The sequence below is a fragment of the Alosa sapidissima genome, chromosome 8 (genome assembly GCF_018492685.1).
Source record: "Alosa sapidissima isolate fAloSap1 chromosome 8, fAloSap1.pri, whole genome shotgun sequence".
Taxonomy (NCBI): Eukaryota; Metazoa; Chordata; class Actinopteri; order Clupeiformes; family Clupeidae; genus Alosa; species Alosa sapidissima.
In genome coordinates, this window is record NC_055964.1 from 4509132 (window position 1) to 4524232 (window position 15101).

The 15101-nt window shown below is 41.7% G+C and overlaps 2 protein-coding genes across 6 annotated transcripts in view; one reads left to right on the forward strand and one right to left on the reverse strand.

The window, feature by feature from the left end:
• taok3a (TAO kinase 3a) overlaps nt 1-10897 on the forward strand; it is a 72242-nt gene extending 61345 nt beyond the window's left edge. For all 5 annotated transcript variants that reach the window (XM_042102458.1, XM_042102462.1, XM_042102457.1 and 2 more), the window contains 6 exons: nt 337-465; nt 1394-1597; nt 6570-6809; nt 7460-7672; nt 8405-8587; nt 9620-10897. In XM_042102458.1, the coding sequence (XP_041958392.1) occupies nt 337-465; nt 1394-1597; nt 6570-6809; nt 7460-7672; nt 8405-8587; nt 9620-9781 (1131 nt within the window). In that variant the 3' untranslated portion in view covers nt 9782-10897. The remainder of the gene's footprint in view (nt 1-336; nt 466-1393; nt 1598-6569; nt 6810-7459; nt 7673-8404; nt 8588-9619) is intronic.
• On the reverse strand, nt 10885-13220 carry pebp1 (phosphatidylethanolamine binding protein 1). Its single transcript, XM_042102467.1, has 4 exons — nt 12904-13220; nt 12198-12307; nt 12004-12104; nt 10885-11398 (listed from the first exon to the last, which is right to left on the reverse strand). The coding sequence occupies exons 1-4, from the start codon at nt 13036-13038 to the stop codon at nt 11181-11183; spliced, it is 564 nt and encodes a 187-aa protein (XP_041958401.1). The 5' UTR covers nt 13039-13220; the 3' UTR covers nt 10885-11180.
• Between the last annotated feature and the right edge of the window lie 1881 nt (nt 13221-15101).

Sequence of the window (15101 nt, forward strand, 5' to 3'; positions counted from 1 at the left end):
GATTTACCCAAGTCCTCGCCACTGTTTAAAACCCTCAGACATTGGATTTAAAGTTAATCATGTTAAAGCTTTGCCCAGTCTGCCAACTCATTCACAGACTTTGCCCTGTAATGTCTAATGATTTGACATCATTTTGAACAATAGACATATACTGACAGTCCTGTGCAAATAAACAAAATGTCAGACCCTTTACACAGTTTACAATGATGGTATATGAATTAGTCATAAAATATATTTTTTTTATGTTAAGTTTATCCTATATACAGCATTCAATAATACCCTTGTCTGACTGTGTTTGTGTGTGTCTGTGTGTGTCCGTGCGTGACCTATTTGCAGATGAAAACGGCTGCCGCTGACGAGAAGAAGTTCCAGCAGCAGATTGTGGCCCAGCAGAAGAAGGAGCTGACCACCTTCTTAGATAACCAGAAAAAGCAGTACAAACTCTGCAAGGAGAAGATTAAAGAGGTCTGCCAACACAGACAGACAGACAAACACACACACACACACACCCAGACCCAGACCTCAACCAAGCCACTGTGTCCCTTAGTTCAGGGGAGCTGAGATTTCTCACCTAAAGTTTCCTAAAGCTGACTTTGTTGAATGTGCTGTATTATGTTTAATGTGGGAATGCAGTTTTGAACTCCGCTCGTAGCATTCAGTCTGATCTCCATTATACCAGCTTAGCATTAGCAGCTTAGCACACAGTGTCATCAGCTGGTGATTCTGGAGAATGATTTACACTTCCGTCACAAACTTGCTGCAGTCTTTTTATGTGTAGAAATTACATACAGAAAGGGCCTATTACATACAGAAAGGGCCTATTCCGTGGGTGGCTGATGCCCTAACTGGCATGCTTTTAATGGGGGAAACGTACATTTATGGGCCAGCCAAACCAGTTTGACTTCCTGTCCTCTGTGGTTGTTTTGCTTGTAGAATCCTGTCAGTTACAGCTCCGACACACCCTAACTGCCCACGTCTTAAACAGAAAATGTGCATTTCTGTCCTGGCTGAAAGTCCTTTTGTTCCTTGCCCCAAGCTCAAGCTAGTCCCAGTCACCCTTAAAATGCACAATACACTTTTTAAGCAGAGAAATATGCCGTTTGCATTTATTTTTTACACCCATGAAGTCATTACATTTCTTTGTGATGTTTATGTTAAGGTTCAAGTACAAGCTCGGCTGTCTGTAAAGCACTTTGAAACATATTCTTATGTTATAGCATTACAGAAATATAATTGAATTTCATTGAATTTATGTCCCTGTGGTGACTGTGTTGCTTTGTCTGTACCCACCACCTCCTCTTCCATTGACAGATGCAGTAGTAATGTATTAACTGTATTGCTGTAAGTTGCTTTGGATAAAACCATAAAATGAATTAATGTAAATGTTTTGCAGGAGATGAATGAGGACCACAGCACTCCCAAGAAGGAGAAGCAGGAGCGTCTGTCCAAACACAAGGAGAACATCCAACACTCCCAGGCCGAAGAGGAGGCACACCTGCTCAACCAGCAGAGGGTCTACTACGACAGGAACTGCCGCGCCTTCAAGCGCAAGATCATGACCAAGAGGCACGAGATGGAGCAGGAGCAGATAAGAGAGGTGAGGCAGGAGGAGAGATGGAGGACGCCTCTGCTTTATATGAGGGGATCAAGGTTCAGGTTCAACTTGGGCACCTGTACATGTTCAAACACCCAAAGACCTATTGTTGTGTTGTGGCAGGCATCATATAAATCAAACTTAATTGAATTGAGAGTGTAGGAGAGGATGAGGATGAGCAGAAAGAGGAGAAGGCCTCTGTTTTATATGGCTTGTTTTTTTTAAGTGTCTGACGTGTTGTTTTGGATGAAATCAGACAGAAAAAAAAATACTATCACAAATATGGAGATGTACCTAATTGACACTTCCATCCCTCGTTCTAATTCTGTGGTGACAAGCCTCTAGGATCTTGATTGCCCTCATACAGTGCAGTATGATTGTGCACCACAACCATACAAACATGTTGTTTTTAAATGTGCAAAGAGAAACAAACGGGGGAAACCGGGCAGGTAATGTGCAAACTAAGTTCTGTATAAGAAAGTAATTGGTTATTGTAATCAGTGCGGCTCAAGTGAAGGGGAGCTGCACTTTCTCAGGTTTGCCCATTTCAGATAAGCTGCTTAAAGAGTAAGTAATGCAACAATGCGCTAAGCCCCAGATCTGTGCCGTTAATCTACAGCAGAACTCAGGAAGTCTTAATAGGTCTGATGCCTCTCACGGGCATCTGACCAAAACCTATCCGCACACCTACGTCAGGAGCCACACAAGCTTAGTCTTCCCTTTACAATTACTTTACTGTAAAAAAGTGTACGTGTGTGTGTGTGTGTGTGTGTGTGTGTGTATAGATTGATTGATTGATTGATTGATTGATTGATGTGTGTGTATATATAGCCCACACACAAACAAACACACCTCAGTAGATGCGTTCTAGTACTTTGTTGCTTTAAAAGTGCTATGCTTCATTTGAAGAGGTTGTTCTATGTTCTGCTATTAGCATTACATCAGTGGTGAACACAAGATGGCGAAGTTAGTTGTTCACAGCACAGTGAAGGCATGCATGACATCAGGTCTGAGGGAGACCCGTGACTTTGACACACAACCAGTATCTTTGTACGACAGGATTATTATTGAAAGACGACTTTATTTTTCAACTCTGTCTGATAGACATATTTATATAGAGCTGCTCAGTCCCGCCCACAGCCAAAATGCGGTTAGGTGCCGGATGTAAGATTCCCATTCATTTGTCCCATTGACGTTTGGAAAAATCCAAAGTTTTACAGCATGTCTAAAGAGTTTTACAGCAACCAGCTACGGCATAACTCCTAAGCATACAACATATCATTTCGAGTGAAAAAACGAAGAGAAAATCCAAAAAAAGTCCAAGGTACAAGACTGTGTACATATTTTCATTTCCGAGTGAAGGAACTACTCATCCCATAAACCACTGCGCCTCACTGAATAATATAGGCAAAATCGGCGCGAACCCTTTCCTCCAAACAGTGATTTTTATATAGTGAATGTGCAGTTAACAGCAGTTATTTCAGGAGTAATCGTGTAAATAATAGTGTTTTGATATTGAATTTTATATTTATCATTGTGTATTTTATATCGTGTGTGTGTGTGTGAAAGCGGTTAAAGTGCGTATGTCAGGTTAAAAAAACATTTTTGACACATGAAGCAAGATAGTAGTGAGTAGTGATTTTTCTTGAAAAATCAACTTTAAATACAATATTTACAGTTATTTTTATAACTGAATTTATGAACATTCCAGACACAGTGATGACCTCATAAGAGGGAGTCCAGCAAAGTTGAGCATAGGGGAGAATGGGTTTTAACGGCATTTTCTTTTACACTGATAAGGCCAAAAATGTTCTCTATGACATACCAGTGGTTCATAAGCATGAGGGGACAAAGTAAAGACGAATAGGCTACAAAATTTAGGTAAATCATGGCCATCAAATCATCAGTGAGAAATTGATTAGGGGTGTGAGTAGGATCGGATCACTATTAGTATGCATCATGGCTTCAAAATGGCAGTTGTGTCATTTGCCATCACATAGGCTTTCATATACAACAAGTAGAATCAGGAAGCAAATTAATAGTCTGTCTATAGCTAACATTAGTTGATAAGCAGATGTATATAAAGAGCAAATGTGTGGTAGCACATATACACTGATGGTTTTATAGTCAGGTCTCTAAAGAAAAGCATATGGTTGGCTGAACACAGACTAATGAGTTGCTTACTGATTCTACTTAGTTTAGGCTATATAATGGCCTATATGTGATGGCAAGTGACACAACTGGCATTTTCAAGCATTGCTACTTACCCATATCCTCTTCATCACATTTTAAGATCAATAATGGTTGCCAGTAAAGAAAAAAGGTATCAGGATATTTTTATGTCAGGCAGGTAGTAGACTCTAGCATGACATACTGGAATGAAGTCATGTTTTTGGCCTCATCAGTTTAAAAAAAACTACTGTATGATCCCTTATCCCATGTGTTTTAATTGACCAACTTTGCTGGACTCCCTCTTATGAGGTCATCATTGTGTCTGGAATGTTTCCTGGAATGTTCATAAATTCAGTTATAAAAATAACTGTAAATATTGTTCTATTGTATTTAAAGTTGATTCTTCAAGAAAGATCACTACTCACTACTATCTTGCTTCATGTCCCTTCATTTGTCAAAAATGTTTTTTAACCTGACATACGCTACCTGAAAAGTTTGAGTGTTTAAACTAACATTTACAGTGGTCTATTTGATAGTGTATTGGCCCTGACTAAGTTTGTGTGATGTATAAACCCCAATCCTTGTTGAAACAAGTACCAATATTCGTCAAGAAAGTTTTTAATCACATTAAGATTTTCGCCATAGGCAGTAAAAGACTCCGCCATCTTTGTCAATATTTTTCGCTGAGAAAGTTTCAAACTATGACCATAACGGCCTTTCCACCAATCAGGCATCACTGTGGGATTGTTCAGGATTGTGGGTAATGAAGTACGTATCCAAGAGATCGCGAATAAAAGGCATTTATCTCAAAACAAGGTTAGTGCTCCATGAACTCTTGGTGTCTATAGGAGCATACAATCGCTTAGTACAGCCGTAGCTGGTTTTAAGTCTACCACGTGCAGTTAAGTTTTTACGGCTTATACCGCAATTGTCTCTTTTTCCTCTACCACTCATCAGCTGTCCAGCTGAAAATTATTAATTGAATATTTTCTGATGTAAAAAAGAAATCTTTAGCCACTGTATGCATGTTTCACAGGAGCATAGCCAAATCAGAGCACAACTCATGTTTCCATAAAATTACATTTACAGTCCTTGAACCTGGTGGACCATTGTTGATATTTGAGCTGAACAGCCAGTCAAATCCATCTGTCTTTTATACCAGCGGTCCCCAACCACCGGGCCGCGGGACATTCCTAACCGGGCCGTAGCCTACGACATGAGTTTAAAAATGCATGCAAACTAAACTTAATTTAATTTAATTCGCAATAATGTCACGTTTTTACATGGCATAGGCCTATATGCAGTTGTTTGATTGCACGCATGTTTGCATTTTGCAAGGTCTATTTTCTTACGTCTGTCTGTCCCGCCTTCAACACTTTTACATATTGCCTTCAGCGCTGCGCAGCCTCAGGTCAGCTCACTTCACTTGATCAGTTCTTGGCGAACGGTAGTGTCACACGAAGTTAGCTAAACTGCTAGAATGAGCAACAAAAAACAAGCATCTTTAGCAGCTCACTGGCCAGAGTGTTTGAGTTGAGAGAGCCGCTGCAGAGATTTCTTACAGAAAAAAAGTCACCGTTAGCTGCACATTTTAGTGATGAGGACTGGGTGTCAAAACTCGCTTACCTGTGTGACATATTCAGGTTGCTTAATGACCTCAACCTGTCACTCCAGGGGAGAATGACGACTGTCTTTAAACTGGCAGATAAAGTCGCTGCATTTAAAGCCAAGCTTGATTTGTGGGGACGACGAGTGGACGAGTGGAGTGGGTGTATTTGATATGTTCCAAACAGTAGTGGGGGTTTTGGGAGAGACTGAGGCAGGGCCCTTTCTCTCGCAGCTGGTGCGCGATCACTCTGTTGCGCTTTCAAATGAGTTTGAGCGTTACTTCCCATCCTCCAAAGATCCACGGCAAACCAATGAGTGGGTCCGCAACCCATTTGTCAATATCCTGAATAGTCCTAACTTGTCAGCGCAGGAGGAAGAGCAGTTGATCGAAATTGCAAATGACAGTGGTCTTAAGAGTGTCTATAAGGAAACCTCTCTGGTGGGTTTTTGGATCAAAATCAAAGCAGAATATCCCGAGATAGCCGTAAAAGCGCTAAACATGCTACCATTTCTCACCACCTATATGCGAGGCCGGGTTTTCAGCAATGACTGCAACTAAGACCAAATTGCGCAATCGACTGGACATTTCAAACACACTGAGGGTGTCCCTGTCTTCCATCACCCCCAGATGGAACCTTCTTGTTGCAGGGAAACAAGCAGGGCTCCCACTGATTATATTCGTAATGCACGTTTAGTTTCCCATGTTTTGTTCCCATATTTTGTTAAGCATGTTCACACTTATAGATGTAGCTTCAAGTTGTTCAATGTTCATTGTTCACATTGTTCAATTTTCACTTCTTCAAGTTCACGTTTTTCACATGTTTAAGAGATTGTTACCTTCACTGTTCATACATAACTGGAGCTAGTTCTTTTCAAGTAATGCATGCACAACACATATGGAACCCCGAACACCCCCACCCCCACCCACCCCCATCCCCCCCGGTCCGTGAAAAAAAAAAAAAAGGAATCAAACTGGACCATGGTACATAAAAGGTTGGGGACCCCTGTTCTATACTAGTGATATGTTAATTGACTAGAATAGTATACAGCTCAGTCCAATCCATTATTATTCCACACACATAGGATGGGTAACTATAGTTAGTGTACTGGATTATATTGGAGGACTACACCTACAAGTACATTTCCCTTATTAACCACTTTTTGACCTGTGTGTGTGTGTGTGCGCGCGCCACAGGAGCTAAACAAGAAGAAGACTCAGAAGGAGATGGAGCACGCCATGTTGATCCGTCACGATGAGTCCACACAGGAACTAGAGCACCGGCAGCTCAAGGCCCTGCAGAAGCTGCGCATGGATCTGATCCGCCAGCAGCACCAGCGAGAACTCGAGAACCAGATCGAGTACAACAACCGCCGCGAACGTGAGCTTCACCGCAAGCATGTTCTCGAGCTCCGGCAGCAGCCCAAGAACCTCAAGGTGAGTCTGAATGGCAAACGTGTTACGGTTGGTTAATTCAGTACTGTCGTGGAAGTGATGAGGGAAAGAAACTTGACCCCTCCAGCTTAGATTTCAGGGTCATGTGTTGTGCAGGTATGTTGTACTGTCAGTCAGCACAGTAGAAGCTAAAGCCCAAGACTTGTCCTCCTCCTCAAACCACTCAATAATCACTTACTGTGCAGGTTATGGGCCTGTATCCTTTGAAATAATTTATCAGATAAGGAATTTCCAATTACAGAGCCTAGGATGGAGATATATATATATATATATATATATATATATATATATATATATATATATATATATATATAAGAGAGAGAGAGAGATCAGACTATCTTTTAGTGTACTGGAATAGCTAGAAGTTTTTGATAAATATTAAAAGACATATGCATTAAGATTGCATACAGCAGTTATGAATGATTAATTTCTATGGAAAGTAAACATTCCATAGAACCCCCCCCCCCCCCTCCCCACACACAAACACACACACTTACATATGTATACATTCTTGTGTAGTCTCATTTCTTAGGTAGATACTTTCAAGTCCTTGTTCTTGTTCAGAGTGTTCTAATTCAACCTTTAAAATTGTTACACTTTGTTTGAAGACATTGTTGCATGTTTTTCTCCAGGTGTTGGAGATGCAGATTAAGAAACAGTTCCAGGACACGTGCAAAGTCCAGACCAAGCAGTACAAGGCCCTTCGGCACCACCAGCTGGAGGTGACCCCCAAGAGCGAGCACAAAGCAGTGCTCAAGGCGCTCAAGGACGAGCAGACGCGCAAACTGGCCATCCTGGCCGAGCAGTATGAGCAGAGCATCAACGAAATGATGGCGTCGCAAGCGGTAAGGAAACAGTTCACTTTTCAGTCCTTTATCGCCAGACCCTGAGTCCATTCAGACCCAGCATACAACACAGACACTAAGCATGCATTAAAAAAAGAAAGCCCTACCACATCTTGGAAAAGACACTTGTACCAGTGTGTCTACAGCGGTCAGTTCAGTTCAACAGTTCATCACTAACTGCCGAGTGAAGAGTCCAGATTTAGAAAGAGAGGGAAAGAGCCTATTAATAAGTTATTTTCTTCATAGTTCAGCTGTTCTTTCAAACTAATGGAGACACATTATAAATTAAATTTAGCTTATATCTCAGTTAACCTGACATTTATTTGCTTCAGGACTAATTAGCTAATAAAGTACTCTACTGGAACTCGTAATGAAGTATTGAAGCAACTTTAATAATTAAACCAGTGCTTTACATCTGTACAACAATAAGTGACACAGCAGAGGTGCTCGTGGCCAAAGGGTAATGACCTTAATAATTAACGTGTACATTTTAGTCTCTGGAGTGTCATTGTCAGTTCATGAGACTGCTATGATGACTCTGTGGGGTGTGTAGGTGTGTGTTTGTTTGTATATTTGACATCCATTACCGTGTGTGTGGATGTTTGATGTCTATATTTATATCTGTGGTGACTGTATGAAGAGGATATGGCCTCCTTTCAAAACAAATCAGTCATCTCCTGGAGAGTATGTGTTTTTGATGACTGATTCTAAGTGTGTGTGTGTGTGTTGCAGCTGCGTCTGGACGAGGCTCAGGAGGCAGAGTGCCAGGCTCTGAGGCACCAGCTCCAGCAGGAGATGGAGTTGCTCAACGCCTACCAGAGCAAGATCAAGATGCAGACCGAGGCCCAGCACGAACGCGAGCAGCAGAAACTAGAGCAGAAGGTGTCACTGCGCAGAGCCCATCTGGAGCAGAAGGTATGACACACATACACACACAGAGCAAAAACACTCCCTTGATACACACACTACTCCCATCACACACTCAGCAAGCACACACACTGCTCCCGACACACACATACAGCACACACCCTCAACAAACGTGTACAGACACACACACACACTTCCTCAATATACATACAGACAAACAAGCATTCACATTCACACACTTTCGCTGTAAGGCTGATGTGAAATCCTCTTTTCTGCATGACAATCCCTTTTTATGGTCATGCAATTCATGTGTGGAGTCATTGTGTGGACTTGCACGTACCTGATTTAGTCATTTTCTCTGGTCATTGTCCATTTACGTGTCTAAGCCCAGAACATGCAAAAGCACACGTAATATTCCTTGGCTAATAACTGAACAAATTCTGATGTACAAGTCATTTACTATTTCTGCTTATTTTGCTAGTCTTATCCTTTCAGTTTGCACACACAGAGAGTTGAAGTTTACAAGCCAGCTAGGTGTCAGGCAGGGCTGCCCCTCTATTTTGAAAGTTTTCTTATTACCTTCACCCCTCAGTATGGTATTATCTTGCAAGTAACTCTGGATAATAATGTCCCTTAAAGGTATACTATGCAGGTTTAGGTATTTTTGGTGAGTGTAGAGCTCCCTCTAGAATTGCAATGTATTTATACAGTATGTTACTCTGCTATTGTAAATAGCAAACTTCTCGCGACTTAGCCCCCTTGTACACAATGCAAATGCTTTTGTTGTGGAGGTGAAGGATTAACAACAGACAAAAGATCTCCAAAGAGCTATATCTACTGACAAGGTAATGTTTCACGATTCTCACGAGATTTGGCGAGGCACCGCTCTTGGAAGTTGCATGGCTGGTTTTCTCGCTACGTCTATGCTATATAGCTTTGCAGGGTGAATGATTCGCCCATTACAAGTTTGTTTACCATCAAATTGGTAAAGGTGAAAATCTTCCATAGTGTGCCTTTAAACAAACAAATAAATGGCGTAACATGTTTGGCATGACTTAATCTCTGGATGTATTGTTTCAGATTGAAGAGGAGCTGGCCTCCCTTCAAAAGGAGAGAACTGATCGCATCAAGCACCTGCTGGAGAGGCAGGAGAGAGAGATTGACACATTTGATATGGAGAGCGTCCGTCTCGGCGTTGGAAACCTTGGTGCTTTAGACTATCCCAAGGACGATTACAGATGAGACCAGACTCTGCCATAACCCCCTCCTCTTTTCCAGTAGGATGACTGGTTGGTTAATGTTAACAACGTACTTTTTTTTTGGTGGTTGTTGTTTTTGCTACTGACATCACTTTCGGACGAGTGCCTGTACTGTCCTGCACCACACCATCAGGGCCCTCCTCTTGTCATGCCACAAGATAAATGCTGGATGACTCCCATAGTTGTTGTTTCTTACGAAAAATGAAAAAAAAAAAAAAAAAAAGCAAAAAAAGTTTTACAAAATTTTAAAGGAAGAAAAAAAGAATGTCAGTGTTCAGTGTTTCTCGTGCAATGATATCACATTTAGTGCAAAACAAAGAAAACATGAAAGATCAAGCAATACAGAGTAATTTGGTGTTACAACAAAAAAAAGAAATCACACTTTCTACTTTCTGTCAGTCTGTGCTAAGCAAAGCAGAGCATCAAGACTCCTGCAATGCAGCCTTATCCTCACACCACTCAAATCTGTATTTGCTATTTGTTCACCTGGATAAACAAACAAACATTTTTACAAGGGGTTGGGCAATTTGATAGGTTTGAATATAAAGTGTACATATTGATAGATGCATCTATGACTTCCGGGGCGAAGGGGTGGGATTTGTTGCATCTCCGCTGTACGACATCATTTTTCTGCGTTTGCAGTTAAAATGTGAAACAAACCATATGTGAATCCCCACTCCCGCGTAGCACAAAGGGCTGAGGTGAGGGACAGTGTATTTTGTGTATAGATGGATTTATGGAGAGCTTTGACTTATTTTCCTATTGTATTTTATCTGGTGTTGAAATCGATTTTTTTAAAAGGACTGATGATTCTCTTCTTCCTCCCCTCCACATCTGCATTCAGTATTTGAAGTTGAATCATCAATGGAATCTTCACTTGAAATTCCATCGGAATCAGTTTTTTTTTCTTCTTCTTTGCTTTAACTTCATTCTCAAGCTGTGTATTTTCTTACGATTAAAATCTGATCGGTAAAAAAAAAAATGCTTTTATTGCATGCACTTTAAATTTGTTTTCAGGTTAAGAGAAGCATGAATCTGTCAGAGCTTTTAATTATATTTGTAAATAAAGTGCTCACCCACAGAAAGTGTTTCAAACCTTGATTGTATTGGTGTTCTTTTAATACATCCCTTTTATAGTACCAGCAATTCAATTGCCAAAGGAAGTTCTCAATTGTTCTTTCAGAACAGTTACAAACTACTGGAGTGCACAAAATGTCAATAAACAAAAGCTTTTTTCCATGATGCAATGAAATGAGCTAACTGAATAAATCTGATGCTTGACAGTAATGGAAGAATGGCACACCCAGATGAGAAAGGCAGAATATTTTAGGTCATGGGATACACATGTCTAAGCGGTCTGTTGGAGGGGCTCTTTCTTGTGTTTACTTTCCAGCCAGCTGCTCATACAGTTTTGGAACATAGTCATCCCATTCAGCCTGGTAGCAGGAGCCGGCGACAGGGTCTCCCAGGCCGTACTTCTTGCGGAAGGCCTGGAGCTTGAATTTGCCGCGGTTATCGCCGCAGCGGTTGGTCAGCACAGCCTCAGAGCAGCTGAGTTCACCCGACTGCTCGTAAACCAGCCACACATAGCGATGGAGACCTGCAAAACAAGACCATCTGATGACTCAGACACAACTACACAATGCATATTTACAGGCTACCAACTTGCATCTTGTCATCTCAATTTTAGGTCTAGTCTAGAAACCACTGATTGTCAGTGCTTGTCAATCATCAATTTAGTCAGAAAACTATGGTGAATACTTTAGATTATTTACTCTCTACAATGGACAAGTGCACTCTCTACCATGCTTTGTGTTGCTATCAATGCCTTTTGCATGTACATCTGATTTAAAACGGGGCCTTAGTTTACATCCAGATTACCATTGGAACAAACTCAGAAATATGCCTACTGTAAGAGCCATGTGGTGGCCTGCCATTTGTTTTCCACCCAAACACTGGCCTTGTACTCTGGTACAAGCATCGCCATAAAAGCATTGTCTACTCTGGTACACTCTAGTGGTCAGGTCCAGTACTGAAGAGCTTTAGGAGCGTTCCTGCTCTATTTTGGAACATTGTGGTGCACAGTCATGCAATTGGCTGCCATTTCATTTATGACTACCTGATGCTTCATACATCTACAATATCCATGGGGAATATATGCAGAAAACATAAGATAGGACACTGCTATGTGAGTGTTTCACTTACCAGTTCCTTTTGGAGGACCAGATCCAACATAGTCAGACATAACACACCCACTTCCAATATCATTTCCTTTCATGTTGACCACAAGAAAATGATGCCACTCCCTATAATTTAAAGAGAATATACATTATATTGAATAAAACACCATTACACAAACGCCCTCTCAACATTACATTTAGGTGTAGCATTAGACATACCTGAACTTGGGGTCTTTTCTGCTTGGGGCATCTGGGTCGGTCATGGCCAACGTGTATAGTTTACCAGGATCGCAGCCATTCCATTCAATTGATGTGGGTCGATTTTGGACCTAGAAGGTAAAATTACATTACAGACGTTAGCCTGACCCGGTCTCCTGAATGGACACGCGTTGTAAGCATTGAATGATGGACAAAACGGCAAAGGCTACCTACCTACTGTACAGAGTTATTTGTATTAGTGTAATCGTTGTACTCTTGACACTATATGGGTATGCCGTGCTTTAATTAGGTTACAGCAGGCATCGAGAAAATTCCAGCTAACTGAAGTTAATCTGTTAAAAAGTTAAACAATACAATCTGCACCAGGCCTCTCGTTTCTCCACTTTACGTGTAAACGAGCTCAATGCATGTAGGCTACATTTTCCACATGCACCCATATTTGCTAACTCATACAGTCAGACACTTATTGTAGTGGTAAGTTGCACGCTGTACTGCAACCATGTGATGTGTTGTGAATGAGCTGGATAGCTATGCTAGCTTCAAAACTAACGTGACAGTTAACATTGAAACAGTGTATGATTAAAATGCTAACAAATCGCGCAATTAAGTTAAGCCTGAGTATTGATATTCTAGCTAATATTCACGCAGTTATTTTGCATGCCAATGCAGTTTATGTTAAATGGTCCAAGTTAGCATTAGCTACAACCTGAGTAGGCGTGAGGACTTTTCCCAGTTCATCTAATTCGAGAGACCCATACTTCACGACGAGAACTTCTGCTGGTTTCTCTTCGACTTCAGTCAGAGCAAGATCTCCGGTCCACTGACTTAAGTCCACCGGCATTTTAACAGTTCGTTGTCTCCGGTAAATAACACAAGTCTGCTCTTAAATCTACGGAGCTCAGGAAAGCACAAAAGAATGACCGTCAGATGAACCAACCACTGTTTTCGGGTTCAGTGGGTCGCTCTGTTTTAGACCTTTTTGATTGGCCAGACTCTATATCAATCAGAACATCAGCAAATAAGATGCTCAGATGCCTGTCTTCCCCTAGTGGAGCAGCTGTCAAACTGTCTAGACAGTTCAGTTAATTTTGAATGTATGTCTCATAGCTCACCTTGTGCACTCAGAAATCTGCTAGTTAGCCAATGCTACCAACACAGTGTTTCGTTGTGGTGCCTCGGGCATCGGCCTAGCCATGCAAATAAATCACTGTTTTACACCATTTATGAGGCTCAAAGTAGCTCCATACTTCATTGGTAGACTTCCGAGAGCCTTGACATTTAAAACGAGACATAGAGAACTTTGAAAAAGCACTGGTAGTTTATTTACAAGACGATTTATACAGACAGTACCTTAAGGAATTTTACCGTTCAACGGCATCTTGAATTTAGTCACGATAAGTTGAGCGACAGTACAAACGAACAGGTATGATAAGGGATCAGATTCCAAAAATAATTCCGTGAAAATGCATGGATTCCAGTTGCTGCTACGGAAGCAACTGAATCCATGCATTTCCACTGAATTATTTTTAGAATCTGATCTGAGGCCGATGCCCGAGGCACCACAACGAAACACTGTGTTGGTAGCATTGGCTAACTAGCGCCAGATTTCTGAGTGCAGGGGACAAGCCGAGTTGAGCTATGAGACATACGTTCACACTCGGTATCGTGTTTCAACACACTGCTAGTTAGCCAATGCTACCAACACAGTGTTTCGTTGTGGTGCCTCGGGCATCGGCCTAGCCATGCAAATAAATCACTGTTTTACACCATTTATGAGGCATTATCAATGAGGATTATCAATATCACACCGGAATTCTCCTTTAAGAGTGATCCTGCAGGAGCAGCTTGTTTCAAACGGCAGTGTAGCCAGCAGTGGGGGGGGGGGGGGGGGGGGGTACAATTTCTCCATAGACCTCTCCGGAATAAGTCCCGCCTCTAAAACATCCGGATCCACCAAACTTCCGGTCGTCAAATGTCTATAGGAAATAACATGGCGTTTCGAAATATAGTACCTGTCAAACTCTGTAGGTGACAAAGTAGAAAAAGCTGGTGGGCCGATTGGCCTACACACTTCTGCCTACACACTTCTGCCATCTAGTTTCGACTGGATTTTTTGATTATCGGTGCCGTTAAAGTAGTCAATGATTATTAATGCTAACCGGGAGCTAGTTCTGATGTACACGGGTGGAGGAGGGCGTTAGATCTCGCTCACAACCAGTCACAACCTAACGTGATGGTCATTTTCACGCGTGATTTCAGTGGTCTATAAAAGTAAATCGTTTGCAAGGTTCAGCCTCTTTTCAACACAACTTAACTTTGGTTTGACTGCTGAGAGTTTGTTGGCTGTTATTGAGATATTTGAAAAAGAAAGAAATCGCAGACAAAGACACTAGACATGACGAGACGAGATATTTTTTTTTCACGAAAAACAGATAATGATAAGCAGACTAGGAATCAGAGGCAGAGTCGTGTTGAGTCGATAGCTTTATTTTGCATGACCTTGATCAGAACAGTAACATTTTCAGAATATATTAATGTAACCTGCGTTGTGTTGAACCTGTGCGATTTAGCCCTGCACACGCCCGGACTCGAACCCGCGAACAGCAGCACCTCAGATCGGGAGGCGAGCGCGCTAACAATTGAGCCAATAGCCCAGGCTACTGGCTTGCATGCCAGCAGCACTCTTGAGGCGTCGGGGAGTGAGGTTTACCAACGTTCCACAAGCACAGCTAAACTAGCTGGCATCCGTTACACTAACAACCTATCAAACGTGACGATTTCACTCAGGGTTAGTGCCACCTCCGTAGACAGGCTCTGGTGCCACAAAATCCATTTTGGTGAAGACAAACTATGAAACATTGCCGTTGCTATGCAACCTTGACTCGGGAAGTCGAGGGGTCCGAA